Genomic DNA, 15,807 nt, shown 5'->3' on the forward strand with positions numbered 1-15,807 from the left:
AGCCTGCCGCCACTCCCTCCCCCACTCGCACATGTTCCCCCGCATCCTCTGCCTTCTGGGTCTCTGCGGCCGGGATAAAGTAATCCCCTCGAGAAAACGCACAGGTCTGCCCGGCACCTTGGGCGAATCCGATTGCCTTTTTCGTCCCTTACGTAAAAATTGCTTCATACCCAGATAAGGAAATGTGTGCTAGGTGTACCTAAACTCGGGCAAATACAGGGCTGGCTGAAGTTTGCTGAGTAGCCGTACAAAGGGACGGGGTCACCGAATGGCACAGGAGTTCCTGGAGGAGGATTTTGGCCTGGGATTTCAGTAATGTCTTTGAAAGCATAAGGGTGGAAAACAACATTGTTAGCAGTAAGGAGGCAAAGTTGTGTAACCATATAGTAAGCTAGATGATGTGTTTGTTGCATCTCCAGCACTATCTTCTGGTTTTAGTTGATGATAAGTTTGAGAAACTTCAACGTAGTTAACTATTAGCACAGGATTTTTTTTACCCCTTTAAGGTGACATTCTTTTTTAAAAAAAAAAAAAAAATCTCATACATACTGCAGCTGCAGTCCTGAACATCAGCATGCACCTCTTAATGCCTTAGTAACTACTGAAGCTGTTACTGACATTCAGTGAGGTGTGTCTGCGTGTTTGGATATGCTAATAACACTAGGTATAGGCTTACTACAGGAGCTCCAGACTGGATTTGATGCGAAGCCTCTCTTTCCTATAAATGATCCCCCTAGGGAAGCAATAGCGTAGAATAGTTGCTCTCTAACTTGATGAAAATGAGCATTTGGTAACCTAATATAGTTCTCTGGCTGTCTGGAATTTCTCTTTTAACCGACTAATTGTGCTCCATGAAAGAAAGTTTGACACTTAGCTGAAGCCTCTTGGTAATAAGTATTAGCTGTCAGCTTCTGTTGTGTAGGGGGTTTTTTTCTTGTCTTGTGAGGTCTTAAGACCTTCTGTAAGCACAGGCTGGTTGGATATGTAAGTAGACGTGTAGACTGTTAGATTTGGGGGTTAACTTCCGTTTACCTTTCTGCTCACTCTTTTCTGAAGGCTTCATGTGTAATGGTGAAAACTGGTAAGCTTTTCCAGTTGCCCCTATTACTGCTACTGATTCAGTTGTGCTGATTCAAGTACTGCAACCATTTGCATGTAACATGCAAGTCTTTTGTGGGGTTTTTGTGTTTTAAGTAATATTAGTGCCTTTGATATCCTTTTACATGTATTAATATGCTTTCAAATTTTTTTTAAAGTGATTGTGAGTGTGCATACTTAAGTGTGTGGTGAGTACTGAAGAAGAGTCTTGAACTCTTCAAAAGTCCTATCTGGAGTAACTGACCTGAGAAAGAAAATAGTTTCTTCCATATGTGATAACCTAAGCAACATTTGAACTGAGCTGAAACTAGACTCTGACACTGCTTTTTCTGATGGCAGGCTACTTGAAGTCGCAATGCAGAGACTGAGCTTCATGATGTCTGAACTTCCTTCCCTACTGCTGACTGTCTTCTTCCAAGTCTCAGCTGCTCCAATGTGTTCCTTTGTTTACACCCACACTACTTGTTCTACCTCAAAACAAAAATCAACATTGTGGTATTCTATCCCCTGGTGGGGCTGATACTTCAGTCCTTCTGCTACATGCAGCTTTTGCGTTACGTTGTGTGGTGAGTCATTGGGTTGTACCTAGTAGTTGGGTTTTGGAGGACAGCGAACAGGCAGTGGATATGAGTTATGTGATCTGAACTAGTTTAAATTGCTCTAGATCACTCACTTGTCAAATTAGCATTATACAAGCACAAGAGATCGGAAGTCGGAGCTGTTAGACTTGGAGTAAGACATCCAGAAGTAGAGGGAGGTTGAAGGGGGAATCTGAAACCCATATAATGGTGTAGCAGTTGAGGAATGTAGAAATTCTTAATGGGTGAGACCTTGGATAGCTCTCTTCAATGCCAAGAGGAAAAAAACCAATGACAGGAGGAGAATGGAATGTAAAACAGTAGTTCTCAGAATGATTACCTGTTTTGTCTCCCATATGCTTTGGATCTTAATAAAGACATTATGGGGAAAATAGGTGTCTATGGCATGTAGCACTTCAGTGAGTTGTTTTGATTCTTGAAGACTTTGTTAAAGTGAAGGTCAGCTGGTAAGTCGTCTTGGTTGTCAGTGAGACTTAAAACCAAGGGTCTTATCAAAACATAGAATGAGACTTGACAACGTAATCCCAGGTTGCTCTAATAAGTGTATGAAGACAGACTTCTGTTTTTTTCTGGAGCAAGCTGGCTTGTATTGATCTTGAGCAGGTAACTAGTACCACAGCACCATATATACAACATGCTTGTCAACTTAAGTGATGTGTTCTGGATGCTGATAGTGCTCTAAGAGAAGGGATATTCAATGACAGTCACAAAATATAGCTTCAAGTTACATGTGGCTTGGTTTTTTGTTTTTCTCCCCCTCCCCCCCAATACTAAGTAGCTTCACAGTGCCTTTGCTAATGAAATATTGAGCTATATCACCAGGGAATTAGTACGGTAGCTCGTTTTATATTGACATGTGCTTGCCACCATTTAGGCACAAGAACAGTTCAAATCAAGATAGTAGTAGTCAGATAGTTGGGTAGTTTTTATTCGTTTTCTTTCCTTTTTTTACGTGTTTCAAGGAACTGCTGAGTGGGACTACCAAAGCCAGTTAGAGCACTAGTCTAATTAGCTCGAGCTGAAGGGAGGTTCTCCTCTGTGGATATCTGTGAAGCTAAACGGCTGTTTCTTCGCAAGTCAGCTTAACTGTAAGCTCTAGCAGCTTCTGGAATTCTCTTAAAATTCAATAAACATATTTGTTCTTATAGATGTTCCTTTTTCTTTGAAGGAGAAGGGCACTTTGTGGGTTGGTAATAATGTGAAAAAGAAGCCATGACCTGTCCATTTCCCCTTCTGGGTAAGGTGCAGGAAAATCTAAAAGAATGACGTGCTTCTGAACTTAAAAAAAAAAAAAGTCAAAATCAAGTACGTAGATTGGTATAGCACTAGATTAGCAGAGTACACCCACTCCCCCCCACCCCCCATGCCAAGGGAGGTGGGGGGAGGATAAACTGTGTTCTCTGTACAGCCCCAAAATTTTATGTTCTTTCAAAGGAGGCAGGAGACAACTGAGAATGTAAAGCTACTTTTCCAGTCTCCAGAAGCCCAAGGGTTTTGCAGACTGAGGCATTTCTCTGAATGCTTTTATTTCATCTTTCTGCCAAATCGGTGCTGACACAGAGACTTGTTAGAGTAGGCAGACTTGTCTAGTTCATCCAGCAAAATCACGTAGGGAGGATGCAGTTAATCAGTAGCGCACAGTGGAACCAGAAGTGCGAGTCCTCTTTAACATAAACATGGATCACTGAAAACAGGGGGATAACCATGCCCTTGTTGGCTGAAGTTGTATTGTGTTGTAAATATTCTCCAACTTAGGATACAAAAAAACCACACTAATATTTTTCTCAAACATGAGAAATACAGCATTATTTCAATTTAAAGTGTATACAGCTCCTATTTCAAAGTAAAAATGTCTAATTAAAAAATAACAAGTTGAGAAACTGTATTAAATGCTTAATGTGACAGTTCAACAACTTTTACTTCCTTGTGTGGAAAATTCTTGTAGTGGAATGTTGAGCTAGCTGAATTTCTGGCAGTTACATAAGATTTACTTTTAAAATATTTGAGTAGTGAATGCTGAGGGAATTATGGAATTAAGATCACTTTATAGATCGAAGCTGAGATAGCATATCTCTTGGGTGGCTGGTGGTATAAGAAGCCTTTGTTTACAGTTTAGTACTGGCTTACAGTAGGTTTATCTACGAGATAATCATTTGAGTGGCACTGACCTGAAGTATTAAGTTGATGCTAGCCTGCCTGTTAGCTTTCTTGGAGAGGTTTGTTTGTATGACCAGTAATATTCTGTATTATCCTGAATAGTTAAGACTCCAAGATCCTGCACATGTCAAACAACTTCAGTGTCACTTAAAATGCTGTAACCCCCCTTGCATTTTTTTTTTTAAAAGGACTCTTCCATATTTTTAGATAACCATCAATCTTCGTTGCTCTGATGCTTTTTTGGGATGCTTAGATATAGCATGTGTGTACCACTCACCTTAACACTCTTGCAGTGTAGGGCCCCATTATAGCAGATAAGACAATCCTGTTTCTTGTGAGGATGTGTTGACAGAAGCATCAAAGCTACCTTGCTCATGCTGACTTTATAGATAATATCGTTGCTAAAACACATGCCTTGTTACAGTGACTGGAGTCTGAGCAGTACAAGCAGTCTGAATTTCTGTTGCACTGCAAATAACATAATGGATGTGACTTGTGGCAAACTTTACTAGCCGCACATGTTAGTTTTTCAAATGTTCCTCTTGCAGAAATAATCTGAGCTTTGCCTCTTCAAAGAAAAGAGTAGTTATGAAATCAGTCACAAGAGCAAAAATTCAGGGATGCTGGCAGTTCTGGAAAGTGAGGTTTAGCTAAACCTCAGAATGGAGGGGCTTGATGACTCAACCACTTGCTTGAACAGGATGAAGCAGTAACGACCTGCTTCATAAGCGTACCCCTTGATGGGTCAGCTATAGTCACAGCCAGTTGGCTCCGGCTAGGTCACTTACTAATCTTTCAGGGAAAGAACCAAGCCTACCATAAATGATGAGTTTTCCTTCTCTGCTCCCCCAAAGAAGGCATTGTAAGTTACACCGAGGTGTGGACATATCTGGATCTGGCAGTAAAGTGACTTTGTTCTAATCTGTTAGAGAATGGTGGAATGGGAGAATGCTGCTGGAGATCCTGTGAAATAAGGAGCAAATTAATACCTATTGAGAAAATATTTTCATTAGAAGAATTCCTGCTTTATTGAGAAAATCTTTATTCAGAGATGTTAAATCACCCAAATCCCACTAAAATGTCTTGCCTTGTGTGACTGATAGTGATTCCAACTTTAGTATTAAAGAGCTTTCTGCTGTAGAAATGTAAACTGTAAGGATTTGTTGATTTGCTATAAATGTCTTTTTTGGTTTAGAGAAACTGATCTGGGATAAATCAAGTAGAGTGAGTAGTCCTCAAATAAAAAACACGTTGTAATTACAACTGATTCTGCCTTGACTCTTCTGTATCTCCAATTTTTTTTTTTAATGCAAGGAAGACTTGGAACAGTATATACATATTCAACTAAGATAGGATTACCTGATCCCTTTTGTGGTTGGTATTGGTACAAATTGTCTTTTTTCTTCCCCCAAAGCCCTATTCTAAACACTTTGAAAATAAGTGAACTCTGTTGGTAAAACTTGTTTGCCTCAAATAGGCATTCTGCTAAATTTTCTTCTAATGTGTTCAATGCAACTTCTGTTTTGATCTAGAAGTTCTTGTTTGCCACCTGTAAGGCTGGGGTTTTTGAAAGTTTTTAAGCATGTGGGGTATTCTGCAGAAGTAAGCTTCAAGTATTGGTGTAGAATAGGGTGGAAGCATTAAAAAAACAAAACCAAAAAACCCCCAAACCAACAGCATTTTGTTTCCAGCACAAAGATTGGGTTCTAATGAAGTGGAACTGAACTGAAAGGTGGCTGCTGTTCTGAAAGTATAAACTAACCAAATACTAAAATGAGCGTGCAAAGTTAGGTGCCTGGAGAAAGAAGAGCAGGTGGCTTGGGTGAGGAAGAGGGCATGTGACTCTTGAAACTCGCACTGTCTGCTCTTTGTCCCAACGTATGGGAACAGAATCTGGGTAACACTTCACATGGAGGCCTGTGCTATCGCCACGTTGCACCTGCTCTGTGCTTCAGTTTTCAGTGGTGTGTGGATATCTGTCAGTAGACTGGTCTTGGCAAGATCTTTCACTTACGGAATCTAGTAGGTCTGAGTTTTAGGCCACCCTGCAAGTGTAGATGTTCATATTTGCTTCTCCTTCCTGCTCTCAGGTCCAAGGCATATCAGCTGGAACAGAGATCAGATATCCAGACCAGTAAGAACACTAAGTATAGCAATCTAAATGAAATAGGATTCCATAAAAATAACTGCTCTCCTGGGCATGAATATTAGCAATGCTTGTACAGGTTTAGAATGATAGTAAAGACTTTTTGATAGAAACCCTTTGTAAAGGCTTTCGCATGCAGTCTGTCTTTATGTGAATTGTTAGTTAAGGGAAACCTATTTCCCTGCAGTCATCACAATACCTAGTATGTCAAACTGCCTGTTTTTTTAGTTGGCTTGCACTTGGTGCTGATCTAAAAGATGATGCTGTCAGGAGTCACTTAGAATTGTTTTAAGACATTTCTCTGAATAACAATGTAGCTCAAATTAGGATATGCAAACATGTTATTCATATTATAAGCAGAAGAGAAAACAAGCTGGAAAAGTGTCCTTGACTTGCACAACAACTTATGCATATGATGAAGAAAGCTTCTGATGAACTCTTCAGATGTTAACATCTCCCTATGGCATAGTCTTGTGATACAGACTTTCCAGTGGATTTCCTAGAATCGTGTTCTATTCTTGTATGTAAACCACACACATCCTAGAGGTCTTAGCTCTGTTCAACAGTGCTGTTTCATGACCGATGTGTATATGACTGCTCAGAAGATAGTTGGATGGAATTTTTTTGTAGCTTTAGTCTCTTGGTAATTTGCAAACAGCTGTTAAGAAGTTAATTAACTTTTCCCGCTGTCCATGTGAAACTCAACTACGTGAATACAGGTGGCACCTAGGATGACACTTGTCTTGCCAAATTCTAGCAGTTGTATGCAGTAGACATGTGAAGCTCTTGTAGGCACCTTTGTAGGTGAGGAAAAAAAAGTACATGTAGAGCGTGATTCATCTGACCTGTTTTTGACATCTGCTTTGGGATGAGGCAATCATGGAGTCTCAGGAACTACTAAGATTCCTATTGAATGCTGCTGAGGGCGACAGTCTCAAATACAGGCAGATGCATGTACCCACCTGATGCTTGTCTGACTCTTAAGAGTGGAAACATGCATTGGATGCTGAGGACAGAATGAAGGTGACATTTCTATTACACTGAGCGTGATAGATGAATGTGGCCCTGTGCTGCAGTTGACTCTTCATGGGCAAACCACTGAACGCTTCCTGGTGAGATACTTGCTTCCTTTCAGGTGTGGACTTCAGAATCGGGGTTCTTCCAATCCTTTTGACTATCCTTGTTCTTTCCTTCCTAATACCACTTCCCTCAAAATTCAGACCTTAGTAGGAATTTTATTTAATGGACCCGTTCAACCTCCATTTTAACCTGGGTGATGTAATTGTACTAGATTCTGAAGTGATGGGATACACAGCATGCTTCAAGCAGTCTAGCCAAAGAGGGCTCTTCAGGAAACAGTTTATCTCAATTTCTACCAAAAATACATGATTGATATTAATTTGAACGTATGTTCTAAACTTACTGCTGAGAATCTTAATTCTGGAAGCATAACCATTTCAAAATGTTAAACGATACTATGGAATTCAAAGGTTTTCATCAGTATGTTTTGTATTTCCAGTGTTCTGTGGAAGCTGCTTTGGACCGGGAAGTAACACCACTGTCATCTTGAGAGAAAAGACGTGTGGGCTTAGTAGGCACACTGGGCTCTGCAGTTACTTAAGTTACTGAGTTTCAGCCATTTGCTTAATGGCAAACACATCAGGGGGAGGGGGAAAGAGACCTCCTTTCTGTGTATGTGGGATGTTGGAAAAGGACTGGTTTGAATGTGTGTACACAGAAGGCTTCTGTGTATGAAGACTGCTACAGAAAGAAAATGTCTCAGAACAGGTCATCTCTGTTCTTGCCTGTTTTTACGACTCTCGGGTAAAATGGTGCATGGGAATAGATCATGGGCTGAGTAAACTGGGTTGCCAGGTCAGATCAGTAGCTGGATATCTGTGGTCTAATTGAGACTGTGTGAGAGCGCTGGCTTTGAGACCTTTAAGTTGAGATTGATGTCTAAAGGAGCATTGACAATGTCTGTCAGTGGCCACCTCAATGGACTTAAGGGACTATGGGGAACTCCTTAAGAACCAAGACAGTACCAAAGACCTGCAAGCTTCTGACTAGCGTGTTAAGAGTCAGGTTAGCTATTTAGTTGAAAACTGAACTTTTAATTGTCTGTCTTCAGGTATGCCTCAGCTCATGTGAACGTGGAGCTACAGAACATACACAACAAATAAACTTGATTCTTAGCTTATGTCTAGAATAATGTGACACCTTACTTGACTAGATAGAGTCTGGAATTCTTTTACTAGTATCTCTGGTACTAAACCTTAATCCACAGACCCATAGTGGCATTTATAGGAGCTTCTGCCTCTTTACTTTAGGCTAGTGCTGCTGTCCTCTTGTTTGCTGAACTGAGCTGTGGCCCTGGCTAGGAAGTTGGTTGGGAGTAAAAACAAAAATCAAACAAGAAACCCCCAACCTTGTCCTCCATCCTTCCAAAACCTGCTTCACTGTGCAAATCCTTGGAAGGCTCTACAGGTATAGCTGAGGAGATGGCAAGCGAAGCATCTTGATGCAGCAGTGCACAAAGCAGCATAGCACTGCACTGAGATGACTTGTTGACTTGTGTGAGCAACTTGCCTGTTAATGCTAATTATATAACCTTGCCTACAAATTCTCTGAACTGAGAGGAGAATTAGATTTGTAGAAGTCTGTAATGCTGCCCTTATGAACAGGGGGTGATGCATGGAGCACTGGAAATTAGCTAGTTGCCAGGCTAAAGAGTCAAATCTAGAGCTGCTACTGAACTGGTTGGTAGAGATCTCTCTTCAAGACAGGTTTGTCTTTACTGCTTCAGTCTCACTCCAAAATAATTACAGTGTCCTTCTGAGACTAAAACTGTTCTGTCTTAATTGCTATCTTATTTGTCACTGCCAGACTGGCTACCAGGAGTGTGTATGTATCTCATGCTATGTTTTGTCTGAACTTTTTGGATGAGCTTGTGGAGCAAGACAGAACATGATGAAAGGGGATAATATGGAGAGCTCTGGGAATACATCTTTGCAAGGAGATCATGTTACTTTATCATTATCTCAGCCCTAATCTTCTAGAATCAGAGACTTACAGCTAGGTATGCAGGCAGAAAGGAAAGTCTTGGAAATCATAACTGACCTCAGTTAAATAATATAACTGGAAGTCACGGCTTGGGGTACGGAGAAGAAGAGTCTAGAATGAGGATTTTCAGTCTGTACGGTTGTTAGAAGCTCCTGGACTAGTGCTGAGACTCACAAAAAGAAATCAAGAAAAAGTAAGCCTAATGTATAGCAAATGTAAACCTCTGATAGGGCCCGCTTGTTCTGGGAACTGTGTGTAAGTCAGCTAGATGATTTCTCCAGAAGCCTTAGCTATAACTTGGGCTGTCTGGTCTCTGTTTTTGTGCTGGACTCAATCCACTGGTTGCACAAAACTCAACCACTGTGTAACTTACTAAAGAGGCTGCTATTAAAAATAATGTAGAAGCTTTTATTTTTGAAAGCTTTGTTCTGTAGTGTAGCTTAAAATACTCTGAAGTGTTCATGTGCAGCGGCTGGCTGGGTGAAACGTCAAGCTGAAAAGTTTAGATGCCATACATAGCTGCTACATGTAGCCATAGGGCTGTTTCTGCTTAGTCATTTTTGTTGATGCCGTTTTACTTTTGGATTGGTGAAAGTCTCTTGGCTTATATGAAGGCAGTTTTAGTGAGTGTGGGAACATCAGTAGCTTGGTGTCAACTAAACACTGACACTGGAAGCACAGCTTATGGTACTGTACTGGCTCAAGTTTAAGGCAATGATAAGTTAGTTCGGCTTTAGTAAGAGCTAAACCGCTGAAGGAGCACTGAGTTGTGTTGGCAGATCATGTGGAAGACTAGGCGTTGGACATTAACATCTGTTCTGGACTTAAACAACTTTGTTGAGGAAGACTACAGGCCCATAATCCATCTCCCAAATCAGGTATTGATTCAGGACTGGGATTAAAGGGACTGAATATTTAATTTATAAGCAGCCACAGGATTCTTTCCCAGTATGTTGCTGCTTGGCAGCTGTCCAGGTGTGTGCTGTTCTGGCTGTCAGCTGCTGCTTAAGCTGTGAAGGACTCTACCTGAAACTGCTTCTAGAGTGAATGTAAGACTTTTTTTTTTTTTCTCTTCCTCTGGGAAGAAAAATTTCTATTATATTAAACTATCAGAAATGCAGAAAATATTGGCAGAAATACTAAACCATAGTGTGTAATACAGTAGCAAGTAAATTGCACTTATTTAGGCACGGACATGATGGAAATGTGTTAATATACTCATTTATGTTTAAAAAGTACAGGATATCTTTAGCTAAACAAGAAATTGCAAAGGAGAACTAAGTGTTGGAAAAAATAACATGGAGGGATTCAGTTCTTCACAGGTGTCTGACTTACCTGCTTTTCCAGGCCTTGTAGGCTAGCTCTTCAACAGGGCTTTGTAGAGGACCTGCATCAAGGGCTTGTTCCCTCTCCCTGGCTGGGGGAGGGAATTGAATCCTTTGCTTTATGAAGCATACTCGCCATCCATGTGTTCGTCTAGGAAAACTCTGGTTCAGGCTGTAAGTAGTTAACTGCTGTAGTTGGTAGGAAATGACAGACGCAGAGAACAGGTGTCTCATTTTCTGGAGCGCAGTGTCACCAGGGGCTCTGGTTGGTGGGCAGAAGTCCCTCTGCCTAGCAGCTGACTCCTGTGACTGTGAGCATGGGGGGTGTGTGTGCTCCTTTCTTGCCGTAGCAGCACCGCTATTCGTTTGGGATTTTGGCGCATGGATTTCACTACTGTGTGAGTCTCAACTCATGAAGAGGTAGGTGGTACTACGAGCTAACTTTTCTGATGTGCAGCATTGGCTATATCCAGGGGAAAAAAACAAAACCAAACAAACCCTAGGCTTCAGTATTTTCAAGTTTTAATGAGTAGCAGCTCTTACCTATCCACGGTAAAGCAACCAAGGATGTTCTTAATGTCCCAGTGCAAAACTTTCCTGAGACTTCCTTTTTTGTCTGCCAACCAGCCATTAGTTGATGTTCAGTTTAGCATAAATAATCTGGATGGAAAAGCTCATTTTAACTTGCCTATGGTAATTCCACATACCTCTAGTGGGGAAGGTGCCTGAGCTTATATCCATTGTTTTACCTCAAGTTAAAGTATTTGTGCAAGCACTAGCTATTTGAACTATGCTTCAGTATTGCTACCATGGAAGGAAAATGAGAACCTTTTACAAGCAGAGACTGATGCCACCTCCTGTAAAAGACGTAACATCATAATTTGCTTTATGGGCAGCATCCACTAAGCAAATTTCCATAACTGCTGTAACTGAAGATTTTTGTCAATGGCTGTCCCTTTTATACAGTTCAGATTTTCTGTATTACAAGAGTTGGCACGTGGCAATCTTACTCCTTCTCACAAGATCTCTTGCAATATAGTGCTGCAAGGTCTTAGGTGTGAGTCAGACTCTTAGAGCTGGCTTTCGTTGGGAACAAGTACATGAAAAACGTTTCAAAGGACTTAAGGATAAAAAAAGTTATTTGGAGGCTGAGGCAGATGTAAAAAGAAACTGCAATAGCATGAATCAAGAAATAGAGAAGAAAATGTATATGTTGGACTCGAAAATAGTGTGGCATATTTAGATAGAGAAGCATGCTGAATTTTCCAGAGTCTTAACTTCTGACAGGCTTGTTTACTGAGAAGTGATAACTAGCAAACAATAAGGAAGCTAAATGTGAGCAGCTTGAGTTACAGCAGTTTACACAGCACTCGGCACAAACCCTTTTCTCCCTGTGGAAATGCAGAAATGAGGGAACTTGTGTTTTGGAGGCTTAAATTCAAGTTTTAGAGTATCCCACCTTAAGACTTTAATATTTGCACTCTTACTGTTGACTTCTGTAGTTGTTATGCTGGATATTCCATACTACAATACTAACAAAATATCCAAAAGGATGACTTATGTGTCCTGAACAGAGGTGGCTTTTTTTTTTTGCACAAGCAATAGACAATTTTTTTTTATAAGATCCTGCATGAAAAAGCAGGTTATATTCAACTACTAATGTGGTGGAACTTTTAATATCTGATGCTGGAGGAATGTCTGTAGTAGGGAGGTAGTAAGTCACTGGTGAAGTCCTCACTTCATGTGAGACGCTTAGCTAGTCTCTCTGCCCCTTTCACCTAAAATTAAATAGAACTGTTACTCAAGCTCATGCAGCTGTTTCCACAAAGTTTCATAGATGCCAGAGGGTGAAAGCTGGTCTGCTTAGTGGAGGTGTGGCCATGCTATAGTTTTTGGTTTTGAAGCTTGCATCTTGGTTAAATAGCCTGTGATGTTACCTGTTGTTTCAGGCATTGTCTTGAGAAAACATAATTTGGTTCAATACCCAAGTCCTGCAACTTGGAGAGTGAATGGTTGACCTCATCTGTTGACTAAACCCCTGCTGAGTAGCTTCTACGAAAAGCCTTTCCAATATACTTCTTGGGATTTTAGCATTGAGTCATCTATGTGGATAAATTTGACTCTGAATTACTAATGGCCAAACAAAGTCAGTATTGCTGCTATCTACCTCTTCAGGACCTTGGTCCTTCATGTGAGCTGAGTGCTTTCTTTTTCCCATGTGGATTTAGACTCTTCTGTGTAGGGCTTGAATTGATTCTTGCATTTTTAACCATGCTTTAAATAGTTAAGAACTTAACTGGCAAACAGTGACTGCAAGCTTATGGGCAAATCAGTTTGGACTTAGTCGTAGCCTTTTCTCCACAAAGGTATGAGGTTCTCACTTAAAGTTCTTCTGCATGTACCTGAGGGCATTATAAGGACCTCTGAATTTAAGCCTGTAATGCCTAGAAATCAACACAAAATACAGCTATTGGGTTTACAAAGAGGGAATATGTAGACTAACTGTACTGTGGAATATAATAATGAGGGCTGTATAATGTCTGACAGGGTTTAAAATAAGCGCAGTAGTAATTGTAAAACAAAATAAAATAAAAAAAAATCCCTAATTTAATCTGGAAATTACTGACCAGTTGAAAGAATAACTTTTTGTCCCCTTCCCCTATCCTAAATACCCAAGATCCATCAGGACTTTATATGTAGTGTTGGAAGTGCTGGATCAAGAATTTCAATTTGGCATCAATATGGTGTTTAAATTAGTTTTTGACCTGAAGCTATTGGTTAAGAGACGTTCTCTCCCCTGCAACCCCAAGTTGAAATTTAGGCAGAACTCATTTGAGGTGTTTATTTCCAAATCTTACGCTTTTTCCTGGAGCAGGCTGAAAACAGAAACTCAGTGTAGTCTGCATCTAGGTCTGACTTCTGCATAGCTATTTCCAGATAAGCCTTCTATCTGGCAGTAACTATATGAAGTAGCCTAGAAACTTAGAATCCTGTATTGCTTATCGCTAGTGGATAAAACTGAAACAAAGGGGAAAAAAGAAAAAACCCCAAAACCTAAACAGCATAACAGCTTATCTTCTATGCTTTCTTCTAGTAGTTCAGAATGTAGTAAATCATTACAGAATGCACTGGGCACAGGTCTCAAATGCTTTCAGATTCTGAAAAAAAATCTTTTAAGGGAAATAGGATGTTAGTTTTAAATAAAAACATGTTGTGACTTTGTTCTTCTGTTAACATTTTCTAGAGTTAAAGATAGACTTTAGTTTAATCTGGCTCCTCAGCGTTCTTATAAAGCAGTATGGCTTTTTTATTAGTAGAAAATCTGTTTTCTGACTTGCGCACACAGCTGTTGGTATCTAGTTTAGGAGACCATTTCCCACAGTTCTGAGTTATTTTGGCCCTTCTGCTCATGATGTACTTAGATAGTTTGAGTCAGACTATGGGTCTCAGCTCTGGCAGCTTGCTGTTGTGTGTGGTAGGGAGTTGAGGATACTCACCCAGGCCATAAGTCCATCAGTAGCCACCAAATCACTGAAAGTCATGGGGTTTTTTGGTCACGTATAGAGGCATGAGCAAAAACAGCAAATGCGTATCATAGACACCTAAAGTCACTCTTAAATTCTTTTTCCTACACAGAGCTCAACAAAAATCCAGTGGAAGGCTTTTCAGCGGGCTTAATAGATGACAATGATCTTTATCGATGGGAAGTCCTTATTATTGGTCCTCCAGATACACTATAGTAAGTACTGATACTTATACAGAAACTTAAGTGAACTCGGATTTACTAGTTCTAGTTTGGTCTAAGTGAGTAGAAGTTAACCTAAATCTTCATACTGACGTAAGTTAGGTAATACTGTTCTGTTGCTAGTGAAATACCTTTAAATAGCTGAATTTGCTATATGGAAGTTCTAAACTGCTTTGCTCCCCCGGGAAAATGCAACACTGATCCCATTGCACTTGTGTAGAAATGAGAAAGAATAGCCTATACTTAGAGGCAGCTTCTGTTTCCTTATGCATTTAAGTAAGGCAGGTAATCCCCTACTTGCTGTTATTGCTGTGAGGCTCTAGTTTAGCTGATAGTACTATTTTAAACCATTACAACTTCATGCTGGTGATTGTAGGAAAATATTCAAGAGGGATGTAGCTGGGGAAACTGCAGCAGACCATAGAATTGGCCTCAAGTCCTGTCAGTTTGAGATGGGAAAACTTCCAAGTGTGACCTAGAGTACCTCAGTGTTGATCAAATTTGAATTGTTGGCAAACCTTGCACAGAGGGCTTCAAAAAGCTTATATCTTTATCCGAAGGACTGGGTTCTTTAACTGACATTTGAACACAAAACTATGCAGTTCATACAGTAACTTCTTTTCCTGGAATTTAAGTTCACTGTGTTTTTGCATTGCTATATACCTGAAGCACTCTGGCACATGCAGTGTGGTTGGTTGTCTTTTTTTTAAAAAAAAAAAAGCTCTGGCTAATTGAGAGAATGATTTCTTTCTCATAGAGGTTATATATGATCATCTACTCTAGCTCCTGGGAAAAGGCTTTATGCCCAGAAGAGGTCAGTTTAAAGCATAGCTCTTGAAGATGAACTCTGTTCTCCTTCATTAAGCTGTTCCAGTGGTAAATTACTGATACATAAGCCTAGTGACATTTACTTGAGGTCAGTTTTAGTTCCAACATGAAGTTGTTGTATACCTCTGTCTGCAGACTTCTGAATAAGTACTTAAGCACAGTAATTGAATTGCTTTGCTTCTCCTTAAGCTCACTACATTGTGATTCTCAAGTCTTGCATGAGATGAATTCTCCAACTTCTGTTGACCTCTTTTGAACAGTCTTGTAGTGGCTCCGTTATATTCTCATGGCCATTTTATAAATGCTGTCAGTAAAGAACTACTGCTTCTAGTTGAACCTCCTCTTAGATGTTAGAAATTGCAATAGCGTTTTTTCCCCCACTTCAATAAGGTGCTGAGCTTGTTTTGAGGCTTTTTAGATAAGAAGCTCTCTTCCGTTCCAGTCCCTAGTTGCTGCTTTTCAAGGTGGCTGTATACTGAATCCTTCCTCCCTAGTCTGTTTGACGATGGCAGTAGAACATAATAGTTTAAGTTAACCAGGCGGTTCAAAGTTTTCAAACTTTAGTCTCATTCCTGGTCCCACTTTATTTATTCCGAGTTTACCTAAAAAGACTTTAGACTCAGTGCATGGCTCTACTGACAGAGACCCCTTTATCAGGAGTAGTGCTAAAAATAGCACTGATCTCCCTTAATTGACAGATGTACTTCATGAGCTGGTTTCTAATGTGTATCCAGTTATAAGAGATGTATTTATATGTAGTTGATGAGGGGCAACGGGGGATGCCATACAGCCTAGTAGCTTTAGGATCTGCTTCTTTAAAAAGGGGAAGAAAAACTTTTTCACTTT

The 15,807-nt window shown here is 40.2% G+C and overlaps 1 protein-coding gene across 1 annotated transcript in view; it reads left to right on the forward strand.

The window, feature by feature from the left end:
* UBE2G1 (ubiquitin-conjugating enzyme E2G 1) overlaps positions 1-15,807 on the forward strand; it is a 38,445-nt gene that overhangs the window by 12,812 nt on the left and 9,826 nt on the right. Inside the window, exon 2 of the mRNA XM_009319315.1 lies at positions 14,025-14,127. Coding sequence (XP_009317590.1) covers positions 14,025-14,127 — 103 coding nt within the window. The remainder of the gene's footprint in view (positions 1-14,024; positions 14,128-15,807) is intronic.

The sequence above is a fragment of the Pygoscelis adeliae genome, unplaced genomic scaffold (genome assembly GCF_000699105.1).
Source record: "Pygoscelis adeliae isolate BGI_AS28 unplaced genomic scaffold, ASM69910v1 Scaffold282, whole genome shotgun sequence".
NCBI lineage: Eukaryota > Metazoa > Chordata > Aves > Sphenisciformes > Spheniscidae > Pygoscelis > Pygoscelis adeliae.